At 38.0% G+C, this 27,507-nt stretch overlaps 1 protein-coding gene across 5 annotated transcripts; it reads left to right on the top strand.

The window, feature by feature from the left end:
• Window positions 1–744: 744 nt before the first annotated feature.
• On the top strand, window positions 745–27,465 carry LOC106076820 (outer dynein arm-docking complex subunit 4-like). Of its 5 annotated transcripts, XM_056025322.1 has the most exons (15): window positions 4,981–5,121; window positions 5,800–6,282; window positions 7,001–7,132; window positions 8,506–8,659; window positions 9,653–9,714; window positions 10,245–10,404; window positions 11,542–11,630; window positions 14,299–14,413; window positions 15,514–15,721; window positions 19,027–19,113; window positions 21,053–21,249; window positions 22,627–22,695; window positions 25,301–25,428; window positions 25,960–26,115; window positions 27,329–27,465. In XM_056025322.1, the coding sequence occupies exons 2-14, from the start codon at window positions 6,163–6,165 to the stop codon at window positions 26,089–26,091; spliced, it is 1,653 nt and encodes a 550-aa protein (XP_055881297.1). In that variant the 5' UTR covers window positions 4,981–5,121; window positions 5,800–6,162; the 3' UTR covers window positions 26,092–26,115; window positions 27,329–27,465. The 5 variants fall into 5 exon arrangements, 4 of the variants coding, with proteins under 4 accessions (XP_055881298.1, XP_055881299.1, XP_055881297.1 ...); XR_008777323.1 differs by lacking the exons at window positions 4,981–5,121; window positions 5,800–6,282 and adding an exon at window positions 745–1,090 and having other exon boundaries at window positions 25,960–26,232; XM_056025323.1 differs by lacking the exons at window positions 4,981–5,121; window positions 5,800–6,282 and adding an exon at window positions 745–1,090.
• The last annotated feature ends 42 nt before the right edge of the window (window positions 27,466–27,507 follow it).

Below are 27,507 nucleotides of genomic sequence, written 5' to 3'. Positions count from 1 at the left end.
TGAGCGTTTGATGCTCAGGTTTGCAAAAATAAATAAAACGTGTTTCGATCAAAAAGCATCATAGAAGCTTTGAAATATTTCGATAAAGAACTTAATAGGCCAAGAATACTCACAGATTGTATGTAGGACTATTTTCTATGTAAAGCTTAGGGTGTGAAGATAAAAAGGATATTGATGTAGCAAATGTTGAGGGTTGAAGGCTTCAAGCCTTTGAGACACACTTCAGGACTTCAGGACTTCAGCACTTCAGGATTAACAAGTAAAGTAGCTACAATACATAAAACACGGAACCATAATTTACAAAAAGAAAAACAAAACCTAATGAAATACTCAGAAGACACAAAGATAGAAGCACATTTCTTATTCCATACTCTAGAACACATTTTTAAAAAGTGCTCTTTCATCCCAATTGTCATAAGAGAATGGAATGGGTTGTCTCAATCAGCCAAGAAAACCAACGACTTAGCAGAGTTTAGGTCATTGGTTAACATACATGACTAGATTGACACATGAAATGCGTAGGAAGTAATTATGTTCTTTTTTTTTTGAAGTAACGTGTGTAATATATAAGATAAGTAGAAGATATAAGATAGTAAATAATGTAGATAAGTATGCAAAAACGAAAGCCAATAGATCCTAAGATACAAATTATGACAAGAAAGAAAAATCCTTTACACGTATTTGCACACCTAATATAACTGAGGGAAAATCCCAACAAAAACTCAAATGTTACGCAACAACTTCCCTAAAAATAAAATAAAACAAGACCGCAAGCTAGACATCATCTACCAGTTCATCTTTGTTTTTAGACATCATCGACTAGTACATCTTTGTTTTAGACATCATCTAGTTATGGCTCCATCTCATAGCTAGGTCTAAAGCCACTATACATGCAAGCATAACAAGTACAGACTACATCCAGTTCTTACTTCGACAGCGCGTTAGCTCCATCACAAGAAAATCTGGCAAGATGTTCGCTGTACCATCGGCCTTGCTGGCTGACCCAGGCAGTTTCCCTCTTTTGAAATCTGAAGCGCATAAACTCCTCAAGAGCGGCAACTTCTTCCTCGCTATTGGGAGTTATACAAAAGTAAGTAAACAGATACATTTTGGTTAATAATTGTCAATAGAATAAGGCGAATGTGTTCAAGTACTAAGATGGAGACCGATTATATAATCTTACGAGGCTGCCAAGATCCAAATGAGGTCTACATATTTATTAAGTACAGAAGTCCATTCAGAACAGAAGATAATTACGTCCTAATATCTTTGTGTCTTTTAAGAAATTATCTTCTTTTTTTTTTAAGTAACGTCTACAATATATAAGATAAGAGTTAAGAAGTGACTTAAGCTGTGCTAAGTCATTGTTTTTTTCTGGCTGATTCCATGATCTCAATACTCTAATGGCATTAGGAAAGAAGAAGCATATGTACTACTTTGTCCTAGCATATAGAATAAGAAATCTGCCTTTATCTTTGTGTTTTTTTTGTGGAGTATTTTATTAGGTTTGTTTTTATATTTGTAAATTATGGCTCGGTGTTTTATTACAAAGCTTACATAAACTCATTTTGTCTGTCTCTCTGTCTGTCTGGTAAAATGTATGTAAATTTTATTTTTACCACACCCAATATCGGATCAAGTTGAAATTTCGCACAATTATTTCTTGTACCTAACAAAACAAGAATCAATTTAAAAAATTAACCAATGAGTAAATTAACTATTGGTAATAAATTATTTTGTTTGCTGTCGAACAAGGTAAGGAAGCTGTATATCACAGATGTGGCGGTGTAAGTTGACTTAGTCCCCTTTATACTACGAGTAGAGAATCAGTTTGAAACTAACAATAGATAGCTCTAAAACCTTCTGTTTTCATAAGCACTTCTAAACACGTCTCTGGCTTGAGGAGACTTGATTCATCGAATTCAAATTCAGGTCTGACATCTATTTCTTTCATTTAATACACTTAAGAAGCGATCACAGTAACATTTACAAGATACCCCCCTTGTTATCCTCCCCCCCCCCCCATCCCAACTGGTCCAGTCAACTGATAGGATCGTAGCGTATTGAGAAAGCTAAACGCATGACATCGCGAAATTGTCGAAAATATTTCTAGTCGCAATGATTTATTATTGTTAGTCTAGATCTATCAAAAAGTGTAATGACATGCCTGATCCTGACTAATTGATACAATTACACTTAATATACGTTTTTGTTTAAAGTATTGGTTTCATTTTTCTTACTTATTAATACGTTTTTGACTTCTGTCCAAAGGTGTTTCTAAATAATTTAAAGTTATTGTATACCAAGGGGAGAGTTCAGTTCTCATTTGTTGTCAGTGGCCTTTGTGTGCGTGTGAGGGGGTGGGGGTATTATTTGGGGGGGGGGGGATTTAGATTGGGTTTAAAGTCATGTGCCTTGGATTTTATGCTGTTCTGTTCGAAGACGCTACACGTGTAAATAATGTAATCAAGTACATTTTAGAATTTAGAGACAAATTGGAGTTGAACTCAGTAGATCGCTTAGGTCCACGATTTTGTGGTCCACTTTAAGCTGTCAATTCCAATGTTAAATTTGAACGAATTGATCATCTGGTCATATTTGAAGTTACAATCACCGGAGAAGCCATTTCTTTAGCTTTTGTCTCCTTTTGAGTTCTTTTGAGTTCTGAATATATAAATAAAGAGATCCATATTAAAGTAAATATGGAGATTTAACTGTTGCTGTGGTAACACGCCAGCTCAAACTTGGCGTGCTAGGAAACAAAAGGTGGGGTGGGGGGGGGGAGGAACCCTGAAGCAGAGGCTGCTCATTACATCATCTCACCTGTTTTTTATTTGTTATAGCCAGGGATTCCATTGCCAATTGGCAAAGGGCTACGACATTGCTAACTCGAGACCTGCAGTTTTAAGGTTCCTGTGTGTCCAAGTCAATGGATAGGAATTGAGTGAATAAAATAGCACAATAACACTACAACAGAGTTCGAAGGCGATCTTTTGCGCACGCTTTCTAGTAATCTATAAAATGAGAAAAAGAGTTTGATATTTCCGTCAGTTGATGAATCGATTTCCTTTAATTTATTTTTAAACTTTACCAATGAATTATAGTTTTCAACCCCACTGTTACAAACACATTGGATGCTAAATTACAATTTGAACGTATGCCATCAAAATTTATTAAGTTTTTAACTTACTTCATTTCAATCTCATTATAAATGAAGAAATAAAAGAAAAAATCTCACTTAATGCAATGTCTTCGATTCCGAAATTAAGGATGAGCGCCTTATTTAAATGACAACGTTAATACCACATCTGATGCAGACACTGCTTTTCTTTGGGCCTCATGTAAATGTCCCGCGACCTTCGTGAGGGCACTACAGCGTTCTCTTTCAGAGAACATCTACTGCCAGCTAACTTCCTCTATGAGGGCAAAATAGCGCTTGAGTAGATCTCCTCCTTTGAGCTCTCTAAATAAGATCGCTTTGGCATGTGGTGATCCTCAATGTCCGATAGTCCGATCCAGCGCAGTTGTCAGAGCTTCTAACTGTCCGAACCGGCCTCAAATAGAGCTATTTGCAAGCGAATTCACATTATGGAACGAAGTAACCCAAGATGGATGCGTTCAAGAAGCCTTAGCTGCGTCCTATAGACCCAGGTCTCCAAGCCATACATATATGTGGTGAGGGATTTATAGACATAAATTTTTGTTAGTAGGCGCAGAGACCTACTCCAATATACTCTCAAATCGTGGCGACCAAAAGTGATATTGTTCTTAGCTACACGTCACTGTTACGAGAAATCAACTACACACTAACCAAGATATGATGCCCCACTCAGGGGCGGACTGGCTCTATGGGCATTTGGGTAAAAGCCCGGTGGGCCGGTACTCAAATGGGCCAGTAGAACCATAGTAATCATTTTCTTTCTTTTTAAATCACATCTGTATTTTATAAGATAAGCGCAGCATAGATGTTACTAAGGCACGTATAAAATTGTTAAAAGTTTTATAGTATTCTCTTACAAAAGAGGCCCTCTGAGCGACTGTATTTATATTTACTGTATTCATGTGTCATGCAAACTTAGCATAGTGATTTTGAGGCTAGGTAGACCTAGAATTGGATGTCCATCATATACAATATATGGGCCGAATGAAATAGAAATGCCCGGCCGATTTGGACACCCAGTCCACCCCCGTGCCCCAGCAACGATTAATGCATTAGCCACTGTTTAGTTCTATTCTATACAATCGACCACCGGCGGACAATGGTTATGTTTGCCCTTGATGTGGCAAAATATGTAGGTCAGGGGCTGCGTAACCACGGGAAATACTGCATTACTCATTAATCTTAGACAAGCCTTATTATTATTATACAAACAGAAACAAATTCTATAATCCTCCACCAGCCCCTTCTCCCCAGACCTAAAAAAAAAAAAAATCAGACAGAAATAAAGAATTCATATGGCTGCCTCGAAGGTTTAACTTGTATTAACTTGTGATTACCTCGAGGTATATCTTGCTTTAACTCGTGATTACCTCGAGGTATATCTTGCTTTAACTCGTGATTACCCACAAGTCATCTAAATATAGGAATCTCATCTCATTTGTCTCTTGAATTCGTGGAGTGGATGCTGTGACATTTCGCTTAACTTATTCGACTATTTGAACCTTTGTCTGAAGCTATCTCCGTTAAAGTAATTAGACATTATAAAGCCTTCTTTGTTGTTTGATACTCGATTTGATTATCTTTCATGAAATTTGAATACTTTTTAAATGAAGAAAACATAATTTGAAAAATTGGAGAAAGTGAATGTAACACTTGCAGGCTACTTATTGTCAACAGAAAGGATTAAAAACTAATACAAAAGTTATCGAGACACGCAAATGACCTTTTAAAATTATAAATGTTACTCCAGGAAGTTGCACATTTTACGCACTATGGTGTGCTTTTAGTATATAAACTTTCGCGTCATTGCACCGATATTTTCTTTCCGTCAATGCAACTCCTTGCTTCCCACGATGGCAATAAAACAGGATATTTGCAATCTTCTCGTGACGGACTAAAACTAGATTGATTTAGACTTATTTGACAGAAACTACAAGACAACTACAGACGAACAAATAAAGGTCTAGGCTAGATCTAGCTTACATTTTTAGATAAAGTCTACTAGGTTTAAGTTTAGATCTAGATTTATATTTATATCAATATCTAGATTTTGATCTTAATTCTAGACTAGATTATTTTTATTTATTATTGATATTGATTTAACGGGGAAAGGGGGGGGGGGATTCGGTTAGTCGAACTGTCACAACACCCCTACGACGAAAGTCAATGGTTAGATGAGATGAGAGTATTGATATATTCCAATCTAATATAGTATATAGATCTCTAGAACTAGAAAAAAAATAGATCAATAGAATTAATACTAAATCTGTTCTAAAATACATAGACATTGATCTAGATCTAGATCTGTGCTAAGACTATTTCGATAAAGTGCTCCTTCAGTCCTTCTACTTGGAACGTGTTGCCCGAATCAGCCAGGAAAACCAAATGACTTAGTAGAGTCTCTAATTACCATGCACGAGTAGACTAACACTTTGGTACATGTAGAACATATTACAACTTTGGTTTTAAGGAACCTGTGTAAATAAAAAGATCTAGACCTATTATGTATCAAACAGTTACAATGATAAATTAAGGTATTTTAAAGCTTACTTTTTCATTCCAAAATAACGCTAATGTAAAATTGTATATCTAGCATTTTCTCAAAATAATTAATCTATGTTTAAATCGTTTCATATCAGTATTGTTTATACCGTGGCAATCATTGGACTGGACTTGACTGCGTTTTAAAACTTCGTACTGCTTGCGAAAAAAAAAAAAAAATTTTAATCAGAAAAAAACGACTTCAAAATATTTCATTTAAAATGCAAAAACTTCTTCAAAAAACAACCGACGTCATTATCCCTGGAGACACCGGAAACACCGACTGAAGCCTCGATTCTGTAAAGTTAAACGGAAGTGACATTGCAGTGTGAAGTTTTATTGCCTGACGGACTAAATTCTCTCAGAGCAACAGACGTCACAATCAAGGGACCTGTTTACTATTTGACGGACACTACAAGGGACGACTCACGCCGCCCCCGCCCTAACATTGACTTGACAGTATGTACAAGGGGGAAGACAGTTTTGGCAGACTCGAGGGCAGCTATGAGCTGTACAAGGCAGAGGCGGACACGCACTTCAAGCAGCACGACTTTGTCAACGCCATCGCTTGTTTTACCACGGTGAGTAACTCACTGGACTGGTTTAGGCTAGAACGCTGGTTCAACGACATGCCAGTTTTGCATGTTTCAAGTTTGAATAAATAAAATAGAATAAAAAACTGTCACCACATTTAACGTCGAGTATGATAACATTCAAATATATTTAAAAAAATGTACATTTACATCCATATCGAACAATGCAATAAGAATTATTTCCCTTAATCAATATCGAACTTAATTAATTAATTACCAATAATTAATCGATAAATTAGTTATTTTCACTACTAATCCATATTTTGTTGGGTACAACAGATGTGTGTGTAAAGTTTCAGCGTGATCCCTGAATGGGTGTGGGAGAAATAACGTGTAAAAAACTATACATAACATAATATTAGATTTAGATTTAGGTATATACTAAAACATATAGGTATAGAAATACTATTATTGACATGGTTTTAAAATGTCTTTATTTGTCATATAGTAATTTTTTTTGGTCATAGGGGAGATAAATCCTTCCTAGTCCTAATGAGATTCGTTTTTTTTTCTCCTCCTTGATATTTGATTGTTTCCCCTTGAGGGTTACAGCCAAAGGATTAAGAAGCCGGGCCTCATCACTGTGAGTGGGTAGAGAACTCAGACCAGTCTTCCTCTCGTTTTCTGTGACAACTTTTGATCTCCCCCGTTTTTACCCTCGGGCTGTACACACTCAATCATTTCCCCGTTCTCGCTTCTTCCCTAGGCTCTCCAACTCCGGCCCGACGACCGCATCTGCCTCGTTCGGCGCTCCAAATGTCACCTCATGCTCGGGGACACGGCCAAAGCTTTGCAGGATGCCGAGGCGTCTCTGTTGGAGGACAAGAACTATCATAGGGTAATTTCAACAAGTATCCCAGAGGCGGAGGATGAGTGGAAGGACGAGTGGAGGGGGGAGGGTGCCTGTTTTAATACACGGAGTCGTGAGAAGAGGGAATTGTGGGGGGGAGGGAGGGGGGAGAATGGCTGCTGTAAAGCCAACAGGGAATCAGCAGAATCGAAACGTCAATAAAGATAAAGATGAAAAACACCAAGACACAATTGGGTGAGGGGGGGGGGGATTATACGTAATATTTGTTCTTGTCCAAGGCAACCAGTTCAGTAACGTTGTAACATTACGTCAACACCGTAACAATGTGTATGGATCGAGTTCCCTTTAGCTATAACAACATTTCTTTTTAGACCCAACTCTAACAGGTAACTGACATTAGTTGTGAAAAGTAAAGGTAGTTGTGCTGGCCACATGACACCCTAGTTAACCGTCAGTCAAATAAAGAGATGACTTTTACATCCTCTGCCCTATAGATCGCAAGGTGTGGAAAGGGGAATTTCGATTTTTACTTTTACAGAAAACAAATTGAATACACCGAGTTTCTATAGCAATGAAAACGATTCATTCCAGATGATGTGGTTACTACAGAGAATAAGTCAGGCATCTGTTGTCTGGCTGTGTATCCAACATAACAGTCGAAACACGTTTTAGCACACACCTTAACCCATCATTTCGTAAACAGAAACAAACACAAATATGATGGCTACGAGGTATAGCCTATGATTGAAGCTCTCAATAGAGTAACACTATAATGTTCAGATCATTTTTAAAGGACAAAACATTTCGACACTGAAGACGAAACTTGTATCTGTGTTACGTGAACACAAATAGGTATACAATACTGACTTTCTATTTAAGCGTTCTGACATTAGATAAATGGTCTACTCCAGTGTTGCTCAAACTACTGTCCACGGGCCATATCCGGTCGGTAAGGCGCTGATATCTATCCCCTTAAAATCTGAGGCTAATGAGATCTCCCAAGGTCAGTTCCTCATGACTCGATGTGGCCTGTGACGAGATTGGAGAAATGGTGTGTGTGAGTGGGATGACAAGATTTTTTTGTTTTCAAATGTTATTTTATTTGCACTGCATTTGTTTCTGTTTTAATCGACTGCTTTCGTATCCCATTTTTGATTTATGGCAAATTAGTAATTATGCAATGGTTAAGATGTATGAAATTTTAATGCTGACCCCGCCCCCCGGAAAAAAAAATTGGAGGGCATTACTGGTCGGCAGATAAAAGGTAACTTGGTTTCGATCTATACACTGTTCTTACTTTATGGTAGAAGACTATATCTATAAATTGTTACTGACAATTGTTCTTACTACAATAAGAAAAAGGATTCTCTTTCCAAATAACTACCTCATCTCTCCCCCAGGGAATGTTCCAAAAAGCAGAGGCTCTCTACAACGCTGGGGATTTTGAAATGGCGCTGGTGTATTATCACCGTGGCAACCGACTGCGACCTGAACTGCTGGAGTTCCGGCTTGGAATTCAAAAAGCGCGGGAAGCCATTATCAACTGTGTTGGAAGTAAATAAAAAAAAAATGTTATTAATGTGTATCCCACTATATAAACATTCTAAAATTTAAATGTAAATGAGACAAAAATATAGTTCTTGATCTAGGTCTATAAAATGTGCATAATGTGTTTCGATAAATGTCATGAATGACGTCTTCAAAGGTATAGTTTTAACTTGTAAGGGTACGTGCAAGTAGTTTGAAATAAGTAAGTGTCTAGCACAGTGAGGTCCAACCTACGGCTCGAGGGATATATCTGGCCTGTGACACTGCGCTATCCGGTCCTCTAAACATCGGCCCCATTACATGAGACTTAGGCTTGCTGCCATTACGCTGATTCGGTCCGTGACAGACTTGACATCACTGATCTAGAAAAAAAAATAGGACAGCAACTGATGACCCCAAATCAGGGGCGGACTTGGGATGTCGAAATCGCGCCTTTTGTCTACAGATGAAGGCTATTACATTATTTCGGGAAAAAAAGTGTGTTAGATTAAATTAGTATTACACTGTCAACGATTTTTTTAACACGACACTCAAAGGGTCACCATTATAAGAGAGTATTATAAAATCTTCAATAATTTAATACGTGTCACAGTGACATCCATAAGGCCCTTTCGGGGGCCCTTCCTGCCTACATCCAGTCCGCCCCTGCCCCACAGACAGTTTTGGGGAAGGGATTTCGAGATTTTTTTCAAACAAGTTAGATCTAGAGAGTTACCGTGTTTGAGTTACAGCCTGGAAAACAGTTTACAATAGAATTAAAAAAAAAACGGAAATTAAAAATAAAAGTATTTAGCATGCCGTACGTTCACAAAGCAAGTTGTAGTAAACCTCACTAAGTGACATAGTGCTCTATTTGCGACATTAGAAACCTCCAAGCTTCTTAGTGCTCTAGAACACTTAGCGCTTGACTTCTAAAGGGAAGGGAAACAAACCAGCTACAAAATAAAATATGTAAACATCTTCAATCGATAATGAAAAAAAAGACATTGCTTCCCACAGCACCAGACAGAGTGAAATTAAACACCACGGGGGATTTATCGTTCTTTAATGCACAGGACGAGGTGAGTTTCTACAATTTCTGTTTTTTATAAATATTTTCAGCCTTGAACTATTTATACTTTTACTTGATTATAACTTTATCAATCGTGACTCGTTATTGCCGTATGCCGATTACAATTCGTGCACCTCATCCAATTACGGATTGAAAAGCTTATATTGTTTCTTGCTAAAGTGAACTTAGCGGTTCTTGTTATTTGAATATATTATTTTAAAAAATTAATTAATTAACCTTTAATTCTTATACCCAGCATTCCTTTGTCTCTACCACTTCCTGCTAAGGAGTATAAATTGCTTTTACCCAGCATGCTTTCGTCTTTCTCATTTCCTGCTAATCAGTAGATAATTCTTATATCTAGCATCCTTTTGCATCTCTTCCTGATAGTAGGGAATGCTCTTACCCAGCATCCTTTGTCTTTCTTTCTTCCTGATAGTAGTAATGCCTTTACCCAGAATCCCTTGCCTTTCTTACTTCTGATAATAGGGAATGCTTTTACCCAGAATCCTTTCGTCTTTCTCACTTCCTGCTGTCTAGAAAAAGAAAAGAAAAGTGTTTGGCTCTGCCTGTGTAAAACGGCCGCAGCAGGTCGTCAGGAGAAAGAAAGAGAAGCCTAACAATGAGATGACCATTAAACAGATGCTTGGGGACCTGTACGGCGACAGACAGTACTTGGAGAAATTACTGAAAGAAACTGGTAAGGTGGACCTATCTAGCTTATGATAAAGAGATAGAGAAAAAGAGAAAGGAAGAGAGACACCCTGAGTCTGCGTAAGAAAATTAAATCTCATTACAATACCTCTATTCAAATTGCACAGGGCAGATCGCAAAAACCTTGGTAGCCAGGGTGCTTAAATAACTGCGCTAATGATTTTCCTAGAAATTTGAAAAATTATAACGGTTTTCCTCGTCTGGCCAGCAAGCAAGTAATTCTTTTCTCAGCGATATACATCAACTGTTATATTTATATGAAAATCGTTAGAGCTGTTTTTGAGATCAGCTGTCCGAGTTCTTGCAGGGTCAAGGCTCTATGAAGGAGTGACTTGAATAGAGGTATTGGAAAAAAAAAATCCAACCCAATGGGCGGGATTATCTGACCTTTAATAACATCTATGGAACAACCAGATAGACCTGTTAACTACCTCACCCTAAGGTCAATGTTAGTCAACAATCACAAAGAGGAGTGGCTCAACCAATGGGCATCAGGAAACACAGGCAGAGCCATGTACAGAGAAATGACTACGCCTAACAAACTGGACAGTATTAACTTCCTCCCCCGCAAAGAACAATCTACAATCTTCCAACTAAGAACAGGACACACACCACTATTAAATTACCACCTGAACAAAATAAACTCCACACAACTACCCCTTTGCAGACATTGCGCCCACTCCTTTGAAACCGTAAACCATATCCTCTTTGAATGCCCCTCCCTAATCCACCTTAGGCAGACACTACTTCCACTACAGCCCAACATAACCAACACCCTGTACGGCAGTGCTGAACAGCTGAAGAAAACAGCACACTTTTTTTCCTTGGCACAGTCTGCAAAAGAGCTCACAGCTCAGCAGCAATAAAGCTGGCTAGAAGAAGAAGAAGAAGAAGACCTTTAATAAATTTTATAATCTCGTGTGCTTGTGACTGCCAGACTTAAGACAAACTCAAAGACCCTAAGTCTAAGTGATCTTTAGCTGTTTGAGTGTGTCTGTGTTGGTTTCTTATTGTCTCTTTATGTTTTAATGACTAGTTAGGAGGAATGGAGAGGGAGCGGTCTATGTTTAAAACACTTTTTAAAATGACAATGTCTAAAAGTGGCCTGTATATTGTCTGTCAGACAACACAAGTCTCACTGGAAAACACATTAACAGACTCGTACAGGATGGTTTGCATTACCTGGACACTAGGACAGAGTTCTGGCAACAGGTAGTCATTCTATTACCCCCCCCCTCTCTCTCTCTCTCTCTCTCTCTCTTTCTCTCTCAACATTATTTGCCCTCTCGTTCTCTTCTCTCTCTCTCTCTGAACTTTCTTTTCCCTTTATTTCTTTGCGTTCCTCACTATGTATTTCTCTTTCTCTCTCTCTCCCTTAATATAACAAGGCACGGCATGGCCTAAATTGTGCCGATGTGCCTAAACTCTAAACTCAAACTCTCTCTCTCGACATTATTATCCCTCTCGTTCTCTTCTCTCCCTCTCTCTCTCTCTCTCTCTCTCTCTGAACTTTCTTTTCCCTTCCTTTCTTTGCGTTCCTCACTATCTCTCTCTCTCTCTCTCGACATTATTAGCCCTCTCGTTCTCTTCTCTCTCTCTCTCTCTCTGAACTTTCTTTTCCCTTCCTTTCTTTGCGTTCCTCACTATGTCTCTCTCTCTCTCTCTCGACATTATTAGCCCTCTCGTTCTCTTCTCTCTCTCTTTTACTCACTCTTCTCCAAGCTGGTGTCTTGTCTGACTTTTAAAACCTATCAAAGTACCACCCACCCACTCCCACTCACAGTTCTCTTTTACACATACACACACACTAATCCATCCGTCCACGTCACACAAATAAAAACAACTTTTAATTAGGACCACGCAGGTAAACCCTTGACCACGACCTTTGCCATGTTATCACTGCTGAATTATGAATGAGGTTTTCTCTTGAACCTTGGGTTGGATTTCTCACACTTTCTTCTGTCGTGATCAAACATTTCAACACCAACCAAGTAGTGTAACAAGAAAATGAACAAATGTAAATTAGTTTCACCATGTCGCCTGTTGTCACGATTTACACAGTGAGTGCAAATGGGGAATTTCCAATTAAAACAACTGAGAGATAGCTTGATGTAGCCAGCTAATTACAGACTAGGAAATTAAAACGGAAGAGCGTACAAAATTCTTCAGTGCTAAAGAGTGTACTAAAATTATCATATAGCTTTCAAAAACATCAAAAACATCTTATCAGCTTATCTGAGCATTAAAAATAAAAATAAACTTTATAGAATCCTCAATGCTGCTGGTAAAATCATTGGCAAAAAACAAACCCCATTTGGGCAGTTGTATGAGACAAACATCTATAAAAAAGCTATCAAGATCCTCGAAATAAAGAATCACCCTTTGTGTCAGGATTTTGTGATTTTACCATCACAAAAGAGATACAAGACACCGATAGCAAAGACAAACAGACACAAACACCGTTTTGTTCCCCTGGCAATCATTAAATAAGAACAATCTGATATAAACTTTGTCACATGTAAATTATGAGTGAGTCTGGTGTGAAAGTACACTTTGGTTTCTTATAGTTATAATGTTTTTTTGTTTGGTGTAATGCACAAATTGTAAGACAAATTTCCATACGGACAATAAAGATTTTTATTATTATTATTGTTATTATTATTATTTATAGTTTCTTCCTACACTGATAAAGATCTCTTGTAAAAAAATTTTGAGTAGCTTTCGGTAGTGTAGGCCAGTATAGGGTTGCTAGGAAACCATCTTAAGCGTGCAGGAAGTTAAGAAAACAGTTGAGAGGGGGGGGTATCTATTTATTTGTAGATTTAGTCCATCCAAGATCAAGTCACCATTTAAGGGGACGAGTGACTTACCTGTTTCTTTATTTAACACGCGTCTTGTTTAACTTCAAATAGTTCACATGCCCGTTTTTACATCCCCCTAAATGCGACGCAACTCCCACTATTACATCAGGAGGCGCGGAGGCTGAGCGGTAAAATGCTATGCTTCCGAACCGGAGGTCCCTAGTTCGAATCCTGGTGAAGACTGGTATTTTAATTTCGGGATCTTTGGGCGACTCTGACTCATCTGCGCTATAGATCGCAAGGTGTACTTTACTACTATTAGCCCACATGAAAACCCAGGTTAAAAACAAATATGGGAAACAACTATGAAAACATTGATTTTAATAAAGCGAAAGTCGTAAGTTTGATCTCCATATATTTTATATGGACAATAATTAAATCTGAATATTTAGTTTGCTATATTATTTGAAAATAAAGTACAAACTGATTCTTTAATTTTGTTTATTATTAATTATTTATGTTCGTGTACAAATTTCCCCTTTCAAACCTTGCGGTCTATAGGCTAGATGATGTTAAGGTCATCTGTTTATTTGGCCAACGGTTAACGAGCAGGGTGTCATGTGGCCAGCACAACGACACAATGTGTATACACAGTGCAGAGGGGGTATTATTATTATAGCTTTTATATAGCGCTACTTTCATGCTTATAGCATGCTCAGAGCGCTTTTGGTCCAATCTCATTTGTGAACCAGTGGGGGGGGGGTATGTAGGACTCTGCCCGAATCGAGTGTCGAACCTCGAGCCCCCTTCTAGGTAGCCAAGCCAAGCCAAGTTTGAGCGCACTCTCGACCACGCTTCCCACACCGAAAAAATCCTGGCTTCGCCCATGATAGGACATGTTATTCATTTGAGGGCCGGTTCATATGGTAATGCCCGGGTCGATTTTCATACCCAGTCCGCCCCTGATAGTAGGTTTCTTTGACTTGTTCATCGCAATTCGTATCACAACGAGGCTATTCCCATGTCATTCATGTCATACCTTAACTCAAATGTTTTGACTGTGTATGTGTACTATTCAGGTGAAGCCCATGTACGCCAGAAAGTACGAAGCCATACTAGCACTGAACAGAGGGCGACAGGCCAAAACATCGCCTTACGACCACATTGTAGGAGAACTTGAGAAAGTCAACAAACGTGAGTCTTAAATGTCTCATTTCCAGTCAGGGTCTTGTCTGGAGCGATTTGATAATTGGTCATATCAAGTACAACTGAATGATGGCGTCTTCTTAAATAATGTTTTTAAAACATTTTGGTCCCTGCCCTACACTGTAAAAACACATTTGTTAAGCGATTCTTTGAAACTGAAGGTAAAAATACAGACAACGTAATTTTTTTAAAGTGAGGCTTGGCCTATATACATCTCACTTGACGTAGTGACATCGTGACATGAGTAGATCAGACTAGACTTAATGACATGAGTAGGTCAGACTAGACTTAGTGACAGAGTAGATCAGACTAGACTTAGTGACAGGAGTAGGTCAGACTAGACTTAGTGACATGAGTAGATTAGACTAGACTGAGTGACATAAGTAGATCACACCAGACTTAGTGACATTAGTAGATCAGACCAGACTTAGTGACATGAGTAGATCGGACTAGACTTAGTGACATAAGTAGATCAGACCAGACTTAGTGACATTAGTAGATCAGACCAGACTTAGTGACAGGAGTAGATCAGACTAGACTTAGTGACATGAGTAGATCATACTAGACTTAGTGACATGAGAAGATCAGACTAGACTAGTGACATGAGTAGATCAGACTAGACGTAGTGACTTGTGTACTATTGTTTGTACATATCGTTGGCTTCATTCAATCGTAGAATGAACATGGTTCTTCCGAGACCAATCTTTATAGAAGGCTTGAAGGTCCTAGGTCACGACCTGTGACATGGCAACGAGCGATTGGTCTCAACCACCTACAAGTTGCGACGTGGCAGAGTTCTTTCCTGATAGTTATATAACATTCAATGGGGCGGGTTAAAAATTATTTAATTGTTTTTTTTAATCTATCATTTATAAGCTTTTGAGAGAAAAAACAATGGCTCTATAAATTGTCAATTATTATTTATTATTATTATTATTACAGCGACAATAGAAAGACTATTCAAATTGCAATCAATATTTGTTCACTATAATTAGTTCATTTATTATGTAGTTTATTACTTATTATTTAGCTCATCCCATGTTATATTCTCTAATTCATTTCCTCGTTTTGTTTCTTCACGAGCTCAGTGATGCACGAAAATAATTACGAGGGTGTTTTGAAGAAATGCCAGCGTGTGATGGGCACCTTAGATAGTATTAGCGAGGTCCACCTGCCCAACAAGATGACCTTCAAGGCTCACATTCACAGCATCATGGGCAACGCCTATTTGGAGATGGGGGATTACGTCAATGCAGCGGTGCAGCATCAGATGGACCTGACCATAGGCGAAGAAGTGTAAGCTAGTTTACTTCTATTCATTTGGTCTGTGCTTCTAAGCCTTTAATGATGAAACTTAATGAAATGTGGACAAAGAAATTGTATCTATGTTGAACTAGTTTAAAAACTTGCAAAGACATTCTTACAAGGCACAGTACCCGCATAAAAAGAAGCAGGAATGATGGAGGCTACTAGTTTGACGTGAGACAAAGAGTTCATATGTCCGATGTCTTGGGAAAACGGTTTAAAAGAGGACAGGACACGTGGCGTGTTCTTTTTTGTTCAAGAAGTTTGCGCCCTTGCCATGTGGACATGAGTTGTTATGACATGATTTGTATTTAGTTATTTGTTTCGGGAATAAGGGGAAAGTTTTACTCAGCGACAAGTGACGTGATAGATCTTTAAAAAACAAGAACGCTCTAAGGGACGCTACTAAGAAGACGCTTTTTGTAGAGCAGTACAATAGATATACGGATTTACGGACATAGCTGACATCGGACGATTCCCTTCGTGATTATTAAATATATTTCTTCTTCTTCTTATATAATACAGACGTTACTTCAAAAAAGAAGATGATTACGTCCTACGCGTCATGCATTTAGTCATGCATATTAACCAATGACTTAAATTCTGCCAAGTCACTGGTTTTCCTGGCTAGCTCAGGCAACCCATTCCATGCTCTAATAGCACTAGGGAAGAAGGAGTATTTGTACAAATTTGTCCTAGCATATGGGACGAGGAATGTGCCTTTATCTTTGTGTCTTTCAGAGTATTTTATTAAATTTTGTTTTTGTATTTGAAGATTATGGTTCAGTGTTTTATGTATTATTGCTACTTTACTTTTGAGCCTTCTGTCCTGAAGGCTTTCTAAATTTAGTGATTTTACTAAAGGTGTTACTCTAGTCAAATGTGAATATTCGTTTGTTATGAATCGCACTGCTCTATTTTGTGTCTGTTCTAGTTTCTTAATGTTTTCTTGAGTTGAGGGGTCCCAAACAGAGGATGCATATTCTATTATTGGCCTAACCAAGGTTAAATAACATTTTAGTTTTATGTTCTTATTTGATTTATAGAAATTTCTTTTAATAAATCCTAATGCTTTGTTTGATTTTTTTGTAGTTTCATCAATATGTGGATTCCATGACAGTTTTTCATTTATTATAACACCTAGGTATTTTGCGTTTTTAGTCTGTGTTACTGGTTTGCCATGAATAAGATAAGTGGAATTAATTTGTTTTAGTTTTTTTGTTACTCTTAACAACTGACATTTTTCTGGGTGGAAAGACATGCTCCAATTTGATTCCCATTTCTGTAATTCATCTAATTCTCTTTGTAAAATATCTGTGTCTTGTGTTGTTTTTATTGTTCTATATATTATGCAATCGTCTGCAAATAATCTGACTTTTGTTCCTGAAGTAATGCAATTTGGTAAATCATTTATGTAAATTAAAAATAGTAGTGGACCCAAGACTGTTCCTTGAGGTACACCTGAGTTTACTGTTATCGGTGTTGATTTAGAGCCATTTATTATTACAGTTTGTTCTCTCCCTATCAGAAAGTCTTTAATCCACTGATGCAGTGGACCATTAATGCCGAAATATTTTAATTTTTTAAGCAAACTATGGTGGTGAACTTTGTCAAAAGCCTTAGAAAAATCTAGTAAGATAGCATCTATTTGTTCACTATTATCTAAACCTTTTGAAAAATCATCAATTAGTCCTATTAGTTGTGTTTCACGTGATCTATATTTCCTAAAGCCATGTTGGTATGGTGTGAGGACATTATGTTTGTCTAAGTGGTTTATGATGTTGCTACATATTATGTGTTCTAGGATTTTACATGTGATGCTGGTAAGTGATACTGGTCTGTAGTTTCCTGGGTCAGATTTTTCTCCTTTTTTAAATAGGGGGGTGACATTAGCTTCTTTCCAGTCCTTTGGTACTCTGCCCTGGTTAAGTGAAGCCTGAAAGAGTATTTTGAACACTGGGGCTAGCTCATTACTTAGTTCTTTAGAATACCATCAGGTCCAGAAGCTTTATTTGGTTTGGTGTTAGCTAATAGTTTTTGAATTCCATTTTCTTGTACTACTATATCTTCTATGTTGTCTACTTGGTTCAAATTCAGTAATATGTCTTTGTCTCCTGGGGCTGAGAATGCTGATGCAAAGTATTTGTTTAGAATGTTTGCTTTAGTTTCATTATCATTATGTATTATGTTATGTTCATCTTTTAATGGCGCTACGCCTGTTGTTTCCATTTTCTTAGACTTAATGTATGACCATAGGTTTTTGTTGTTGTCTTTAGATATTACATTGTTTATGTATTTGTAATTGTAAGAAACAAACAAAAAGAATAGCATGTTTACATTTCAAGAAACAACTGTAATTTTCCAATAGTGCTAATAATAGCCAAGGGAGTTAGAAATGGGTTTCTGATACTTGCTTTTCTGTTTGAGAAGCTAATTTTAGAGAAGGCATAGGCCTATATACAAGGGAGGCCCTAAAGGGGTGTACGTCAATAAATTCCAAGCTTCATGTTAAGTCTACTTTTATGAATGTTATTGAAATAAAGTTATGTTCTGTGTTCATAGTCTAGTTCAATATTTTTAGAATTTATACTTCGGGATGCAAACCTGTTTTATTCTGTAAAGAGGAAATATGTTATTTATTGAACTAAATAAATAGTTTCCACCATCAGTAATAATGTGTATCATCAAATTGAACTTCCATAATAACTATATTATATTATGTGAAAAGAGTAAATATATTGAATCATTCATAGCCGTATGTTGTTGCTGGTTTTTAACTTGTAACACCAAACTGTTGGTAGACAATTAAAACGCTGTAGGCGTATTATATCTGAACTAATAAAACTTGTAAAAACTTCCTTGTGAACAATACTAAATAGAACTTTATTGATAATATCGACAAAATCAAGTTGATACGAGGTAAAATAAATGTATTAGACTTTAGTAATAATATTTTTTAACAAAATCTCACTACGACATACACAACATTTTAGTCTCACGTTCTGTAGTCGTCTGCTTTAACCAAGACCAAAATGGCGACAATGCCATTTATGTTGCATCATACACAACCAATCACTAAACTCCTCCCACGTCACCATAGAAACACACACACACACACACCATAAAACCCTAACATAGACAGAGAGTGAGTGTGTGTTTTTGAGAGAGAGAGAGAGAGAGAGAGAGAGAGAGAGAGTATGATGAGAGACTATACAAAGTTATGATCGAGAAATATTGAACAAGGACGATGGAAACGACGATATCTAATTATCTCTTTGATTGTTGTTTTATTTCAGTGGAATTGATGATGCTGAATGTCGTGCCCTGGACAATCTGGGTCGTGTGCACGCGAGAAATGGCAAGTACCAGAAGGCAATAGACGTGTGAGTAACATGTTCTCCTCCCTCCTACCCCCGCGCGCTACAGCTAAACATTGACCCATTTCAGTTACTATGACGCAGAATCATCTATAATATTGTAGAGTCATATTTCAACAATCATTTTGAACATTTAGTACTTGAGAATGACTTTGACCTATTAGTAATAGACGTCCGGGACAAATCGGGACTTGAGAGGTACAGACACAAACGAAGTCAATTATTAAGACAATATAATAGCGTGACACGATGTCACGTTTGAATAACTGGTGTCCAACTTAGAGCTACAAGAGAGGCCATGACAACGAATGAATATTCACATTTGATTAGAATAACACTATCAATAGTATCACTCAACTTAGACGCCGAGACAGAAAGCTAAAAAGTAAATGATCTATAAAAAAATAAAACTCTAAAAAAAGGCTTAAAATTACTTAAACACTTCCTAAATAAAATATTCAGAAATACAGAAAGACACATTTACCTTTGTAATTACGTATTGAAATTCCTCTTAGTGCCTGAATCAGCCATGAAAACCTATGACTTTGCAGAGTTTAAGTCTCTAATTAACACACATGACTAAATTAGCAACAGATACGTGTAGGACACAATTGTTTTCTTTTAATGAATGTCTGTAATTTATGAGAACAAAAAGTAAATAAAACATGACGTCACTGAAAGAGAGGTTGATAACTCTGGATTGAATAGATTAGAATTCACTGTAACAGAAACTAAATTAGGAATAAGCCTAAATGTTTGTTATTGAAATGTTGTCTAACCCATTGTGTCCCAATGACCGGTGCTGCTTAGAGTTCCCCTTTCAGACCTTGTGGTCTATAGGGCAGATGATGTAAAGGTCAACTGTTTCGGGCCTACGGTTAACAAGGGTGTCATGCGGCCAGCACAAAGACCAACCGCCTTTACTTTTCCCCAACTTAAGTCAGGTTTCCATTAGATCTGGGTGGATTCAAAGCGCCCGATGATCCCAAGATTAAAAATCCTAGTCTTCACCAGGATTCGAACCCCGGCCCCCGGTTCGGAAACCAAGCGCTTTACCGCTCAGCCATCGCGCCTCTACTGTAAATAATAAAAGCCTTAAATCTGGGATAAAAACAGACTATTATTTGTATTATGTATTAGTAGCGTTGGAGGGTGGGGTGTACTTCAGTCTTTTTGTTTGAGCACTTCACATATGACCTTCACATCGTCTGCCCCATAGATCACAAGGTCTGAAAGGGGGGGGGGACTTTACTAGTTACTTACAGTGCTATAATAAATACTCTAGCCTCTGATTCATCTTCTTTACCGATGACTCAAACTTAGCCTAACAAGGTACCTTTACTAAGTGTTTTAATGTACTCTTCTATTCATTGAAAATGAGGAATCATTTCGCAAACGTCTATCATTACATTTTATCTTCGATTCATATGAAGGTATGGGTGGGGGTGGCGAAACACAAAAAGTTGTTCAAATGTTAGTAAAATATTTGACATGTTTCGAATTTTCCATCAGAAAGGAAGAAAATTTTCTTCCTTGTCCAAAACTGGATGGCAGGGTATGAACCCGGGACCATCGAACGACACTCCAGCGCGCATACTGCTCAACCAGGCAGACATAGATACACGTAGGACGTAATTATTATTTTTTTTAAAGAAGTCCGTCAAATACGAGTCATTTATTGAAGAGTCATAAAGCAGTTCATTCCGTGTACCCTCAATGGTCCCGAGTTTGAACCCTGCCCATCCCCTGCCGTGCTACATGAGGTTTGAACTGAGACGTAATCATCTTCTTTTCTGAAGAAACACTCACAATGAATAACAAAATAAATCTCCTCACTGCTCTGAAACAAAAGCTCTTGAGAACGAATAATACTATTAGAGATTAAAAGTAAATTTGAGCAGCCTTGCAGGAGTATTTCCTATTTACTTTCTGGTCTCCTCTGCAGGTGGGAACGCAAGCTGCCCAAGAGTAAAAGCACCTTAGAAACCACGTGGCTATGTCACGAGATCGGGCGATGCTACTTGGAACTCGGACAGTCTAGGAGCGCCAAGGAGTACGGCGAACGAGCATTGCAGTCGGCAGTAGAGGCTCAAGATGATCGCTGGAAGCTGCACGCCTTGGTGTTGATCTCCCAAGCTGAAGGTCAGAGGAGATCTCAACTGCGTATTACGTCTTTCTTCTTTCGTATGAGTGTCCTTATTTGATGCTTCTTTATAACCGGTGATTCTTTTAAGCGTATTTGCTGTTTCTTTTAAACGACTAGTGTCCAACCTTATTTTCTGAGAGCCACATAAATTTCATACACATACAAAAAAATCTTCAAGTCCTGTTGAACTGATAAACTCATTTTGCTTTGTGGATAGAGCTTTTGAGGGCCGGATAGTACCACGTCAAATGCTGGATATGTCCCGCAGGCCAAAGTTTAGCCTTACTGCTTTTTAACTGTACACTTATGTTCCTGTTAGCTCAAAGGATGAATGAAGAACAGAAAGAGCCGGATGCCACTGGGAGAGTTTGGTGGCTAAAAATGGGTGATCCCATAGGGCTAACTAACCCTGGAACGGTATTATATTTGACTAACCGTTTAGATTCGATATTGTTGGAACAAATGTATATATCTAGTCTAGTATTTAAAAAATGTAAAGCTTCCCTTTCCACCATAGCGCTCTATCAGATTGACGATGTAAAGCTGAACTCTGGTAAATGTGTATAATAGAACCAAGACATCCATCCCGGCCCGTTTTACACCCCTCCAATCATTGGCAGGTACTCATTACTGTTGGATGATACCAGGGAGAACATTTACTATATAAATAAAATGAAACTCATCCGTCACCACTCCACAGACCTATTTAGAGTTTAATAAAAATCATTGATAGTTTCAAGAGTTACATAATAACAACATGGGGCGTGACCTGCTATTTCATTTATATAAGTGCTTATCAACCCGCCTTTACGGGCATCTTGATGTACAGACGCTTATGTACAGGAAAAATTAAGTAAAACAAAACCGACGCACCTTCTGCCCACAAACTGTTAGCGAATTAATTTTAAATCAATATGAAACTTGAGACAACAAAATGAACCAGTGACTCAGCACTGACATAAAATATGATATTGACATTACACAATAGTTTCCAATGCTATCTCAGGACGACTGGCCATTTTTTTAAAGATGTAATTCTTTCTACTTATACAAATGGTTCGAGACATAATGAAATATAATCCAAATGTTTTTCTGTGGCCAGTTCAAATTTAATCATTTTGTTATTGTGCAATTGACCACATCGACTTAACAGCACTCAATTCTCATGACTGGAAATTTTTATTGTTTTTTTTATAATACTGACAGAGTGTCGATGCACCGCGTAGTCAAGACTAAATATTTAGCAAATGTTAGGAACTGAAATCTTATTTTAAACCGCCCAATTTCGAACTGTAATTTGGCGGCTAAATAAAAAGCTCATTAGCATTCATAACTCTACTTTAATACTAAATAGAATTTGTATCTTTCCCCAGTGAAATCCCAACGATTGTCGTCTGCTCTGATCAGTTTTGAGAAGGCGTACGAAGTAGCTGGTTTACTAAGTAGGTCATATACACATCACGTGATCACTTAACATTCAAATTGTTTATTTTTTCTTAATGAAGGTCTCTGATTAATTTTGGGTGCAGTGGCGTAGCATCAATGGCGCGAAGGGGTTCAATGAACCCGTGCCCACGACCATCAGGGGGTCCAAAAGCACGTGACGTACCAACCATGGCAGGTGTGGGTTTCATTGCGTTTGGGCCCATGGCTCTTTACGAATTGTGGCCCCACATGAACTGATTTAACACTACATGTCTTTGAATATCTTTTGGTAAATGTACAGACTACTGTTTGTTTGTTTTTTGCCACACTCTAAATTTGTCTTACTGGGGGGTGGGGGTGGGGGGGAACACTAATATTTTCTTGAACCCGGGCCCACGGCTACCTTGCTACGCTACTGTCTGGGTGATTAATGATTAAGCTGATTTTTTGCGTACCTTGGAAACCACGTACATGACTCTCGTGTATACATTTATTGTATATTATATTACTGTACAATTGTAAAAGAACATCCCTTATGGATAATAAAGATTATTATTATTATTATTATGTTAGAAATAAACGAGTAGTCATTCTCTGGCTCTGCCAGGGTCGAGTTTCGCTAAAGAGAAACAAAATTCATCGTAGTCCCTTTAACAGTTTCCACTGAGGAATTTTCTGGTGATGTGGCAGGTCTGCAGCAGTACCGCCCTCTGACAGGCAATTATTATTATTATTATTATGTTAGAAATGAACGAGTAGTCATTCTCTGGCACTCGCTAAAGAGAAACAAAATTCATCGTAGTCCCTTTAACAGTTTCCAGGCAATTATTATTATTATTATTATTATTATTATAATTACTATCAATATCCTTTAGGCGTTAGGAAAATGTATCTTACAAGAAATACAAGCAAAAATGAATAAGACTGACTTCTGTGATACCCAGTCGGTACTGTCCATCCCTATTTTCACATGTATTGTGTATACGGGAGAAAATACCTCACTAAAATAAGACTTAATATACACACTACAAAATGAACGCTGTACGATATAAGTATAGATCTAGTTGGTTGACGAACAAGAAGAAGAATTTGTAAGGGCCAAATGTTTCACTTTACCTATTATCTTATATGATCAATGTTAACTTCTATGTCTGTTTTTAGTTTCAAAGTCAGATAGGATGCCTTTTTTCCATTAAAAAAAAGATGTTTATAAAGTATTATTGTTGTTTGGAACACATAGACCAGCATTCTATTACAATGATTATACTGGAAGAATGTTGTGTAAACAAAGTTTTGACATTTGGATGTGTGACACTTATCACACTCAACTTTTGGGATTATTGATATGTCAGAGAGATATTAAGGTGATATTAAGGCTGCAACACAGCTGTAACGTTTTCTTTGGTCTGGGCTACATCAGTGGTTCCCTGTGACATCATCAGTGGTTCCCTGTGACATCATCAGTGGTTCCCTGTGACATCATCAGTGGTTTCCTGTGACATTATCATTGGTTCCCTGTGACATCATCATTAGTTTCCTGTGACATCTTTGGTTCCTTGTGACATCATCATTGGTGCCCTGTGGCATCATCAGTTGTTCCTTGTGACATCATAATTGGTTCCCTGTGACATCATCATTTGTTCCCTGACATCATCAGTGATTCCCTGTGACATCATTATTGGTTCCCTGTGACATCATCAGTGTTTCCCTGTGACATCATCAGTGTTTCCCTGTGACATCATCAGTGTTTCCCTGTGACATCATCAGTGTTTCCCTGTGACATCATCAGTGTTTCCCTGTGACATCATCAGTGTTTCCCTGTGACATCATCAGTGTTTCCCTGTGACATCATCAGTGTTTACCTGTGACATCATCAGTGTTTCCCTGTGACATCATCAGTGTTTCCCTGTGACATCATCAGTGTTTCCCTGTGACATCATCAGTGTTTCCCTGTGACATCATCAGTGTTTCCCTGTGACATCATCAGTGGTTCCCTGTGACATTATCAGTGGTTCCCTGTAACATCATCAGTGTTTCCCTGTGACATTATCAGTGGTTCCCTGTAACATCATCAGTGTTTCCCTGTGACATCATCAGTGTTTCCCTGTGACATTATCAGTGGTTCCCTGTAACATCATCAGTGTTTCCCTGTGACATTATCAGTGGTTCCCTGTAACATCATCAGTGTTTCCCTGTGACATCATCAGTGTTTCCCTGTGACATCATCAGTGTTTCCCTGTGACATTATCAGTGGTTCCCTGTAACATCATCAGTGTTTCCCTGTGACATCATCAGTGGTTCCCTGTGACATCATCAGTGGTTCCCTGTAACATCATCAGTGGTTCACTGCGTCGTTGGACAGAAGGACAACTTCTACCAAATATGTTTTCTTTTTACAAATCACGTGACGTGGCGTTTCTATGGTCAAAATAATCATTTAATGTTTAAGACTGCGGACCATCAATGGGTTGTCTCCTAAAATGAGCTAAAACTGAGCTAAAAGACCTGTTTCCGCCAAAAAGTAGAAATCCGATTCCAAAATGAGCTTTTGGGCGTTCCATTATTTCCTTTCTAAGTTGATTGGGTCTGCTAAATGATAAATGGTCTGTTTCCGGTTTACAGTGGACGAGGAAGCTCAGGACGCCATCACCAAGGCCATGAACGAGGTCAACATGAAGGTCTTAGATCGAGAGATTGAGGGCGGGGAAGAAGTGGACCCCGTTTATCGAGCTGACTTTGAAAAGTGGAAGGTGAGCTGTCAGTGTGTGTGTGTGTGTACGCGCGCGTGTGTATGTGTAGGGAAGAGGAAATACTTTATCAAACATTATAACCAAGAAATTAAAGACGCTAGCTGTTGATCCCAGACCTTACTGCTTCGTGACCACATTTTCTTGTATTTAATTGGGAAATAATAACAAGCAAAATATAAAAAGGGAAAGAACTTTACACTTACATTTGATTTTATCTACATTAGACACCGCGTAAGCGACTAACAATATTTAGCCGTATCTGTAAATACTGCATTTTTATGTTCGGTTACTTTTTCAATCTTAAAATGTAAAAAGGTCACTTGATCAAATGCTACTCGTAGCAGCCCTGGTCAAATAAGGAAATGCTGGTCTCAGGTTGTAGCGAATGCAAATGTTGCGTTCTTTTTTTCCCCCATGTTCTGTGGATTTGGCAGTCGTATGTAGATGTAGAGCTGTGTGCTCCCTTTAAGGACGCTTGCCCCCCCCCCTCCCCAGATGACTAATCTAACATTTCTCTTATGTTCCATCCAGGCGGAAGTTGGAGAATCTGGAAAGGAAGAACAGACAGCACCTGCAGCTGAAGCCAAGGTGGAGGAGTCGGACCAGAAACCTTCGACACAACTCATCTCCGCAGCAGTTCCGAGCGTGACCGAGAAATCGTGAAAAAAAAAATGGCTGATTGATTGGGTGCGTGTGCAATGAATAGGTTCGTGTGCAACGAAAAAGGATAAAAGTGCACGAAATGGGCGCGTGTGTGACGAATCGGTGCGATTGGGTGCGCATGCAACGAATTGGCGCGAACGGGTGCGTATGCAACGAATATTATTATCATTATTTTACTATTTTTTACTTTGCTACTTTTTATTAAAATTGTGGAGGAATAGTGGATTTGTGGATGTTAGAGAGTTAGAGTGAGTAAGGAGAAGAGAGGAAGACGTGTGAAGAGAGAGGGAGGGAGGGAGAGATAGAGAGAATAAGAGAATGGGAATTAAGGAGAAGAAGAATGTGTGTAAAACGCTGAGGTTTTTTTTTTATATTCCATAGCTTTGTACAGTGTTTCCATTTTGTAAAAACGTTGACTGCCTTTGTAGTACTAGAGCTTTGCTGCCAAAGTAATAAGTGAAACCACAACAACTCTTGCAGTACCCGGTGTATAGTTGATAAGCCTTGGTTATTTTAAAGTGAAAGCATTTTTTTGATCAAATTTTCAAAGCGCTCCCGTTGGTAGCTCATTCCTTCTTGGTCCCTCGCGGTCTTCTATTTTTTTTTAAGCATGAGGAGTGTTTCTGAGGCCTGAGGAGTGTTTCTGAGGCATCCTGCAACAAATTGGTGTGAAACACTGAGGCATCCTGCAACAAATTGATGTGAAACACTGAGGCATCCTGCAACAAATTGGTGTGAAACACTGAGGCATGAGGAGTGTTTCTGAGGCATCTTGCCTTCTTCTCACTAACTGACATCAGCACATTTGAAGTCGACTTGGCGTTTTGATTTTCTCTGGTGCCCAGTGCTGGATATTCTTGAAACTGTTGTGACAGACAGTACAATATGTTCATGCGTCAATAAAGGTTTCAGAGCAACAACTTCGCTTGAGGATGAAGGTACCGGACCATCAACGTCACAGCTGGAGACATTTCCAACTCAGATATAAATGCAGTTTTTCTTCATTTTTTTTTTTAATATCAAAATATCCTACTGTAATGAGGTATGGATTGTTGGAGACGTCTGAGAAGAGCCTGTAATTTTTTACCCCCCAGAATTGGAATGTCTTCTAGTATTTATCGACTGACGAAAATCATTATAGTGACATTGCATCGTATATCTCTGCGATTGTTTAAGATTTTACCGGTAGAACAAATTTGTATATTTGACTAAAATATAAACTTATATTTTGTTTCAGATGATACACAGATCAAGTGTGGAAAAAAAAGGAAATTTTAATCTATTTTACAATCTAAATTTCACCAAACAATTATACGAAATGTTTTATTTATAAATAAATAAAATGCAGTAAAAGGGAATTAATAATGTGAAAAACTTTTAAGACTTTTACTTTTGAATTACTTATCTCTCTTTGTT

Source organism: Biomphalaria glabrata, chromosome 4 (assembly GCF_947242115.1).
Source record: "Biomphalaria glabrata chromosome 4, xgBioGlab47.1, whole genome shotgun sequence".
Classification (NCBI taxonomy): Eukaryota; Metazoa; Mollusca; class Gastropoda; family Planorbidae; genus Biomphalaria; species Biomphalaria glabrata.
This window is presented reverse-complemented; position numbering and strand designations above follow the sequence as displayed.

Coding starts and splice junctions, on each gene's coding strand:
- LOC106076820 (XM_056025323.1), top strand. CDS start 971: ATGTTCGCTGTACCATCGGCCTTGCTGGCTGACCCAGGCAGTTTCCCT. Junction 1,091..7,000: donor CTATTGGGAGTTATACAAAA/GTAAGTAAACAG, acceptor CTTCTTCCCTAG/GCTCTCCAACTCCGGCCCGA. Junction 19,114..21,052: donor TACCAGAAGGCAATAGACGT/GTGAGTAACATG, acceptor TCTCCTCTGCAG/GTGGGAACGCAAGCTGCCCA.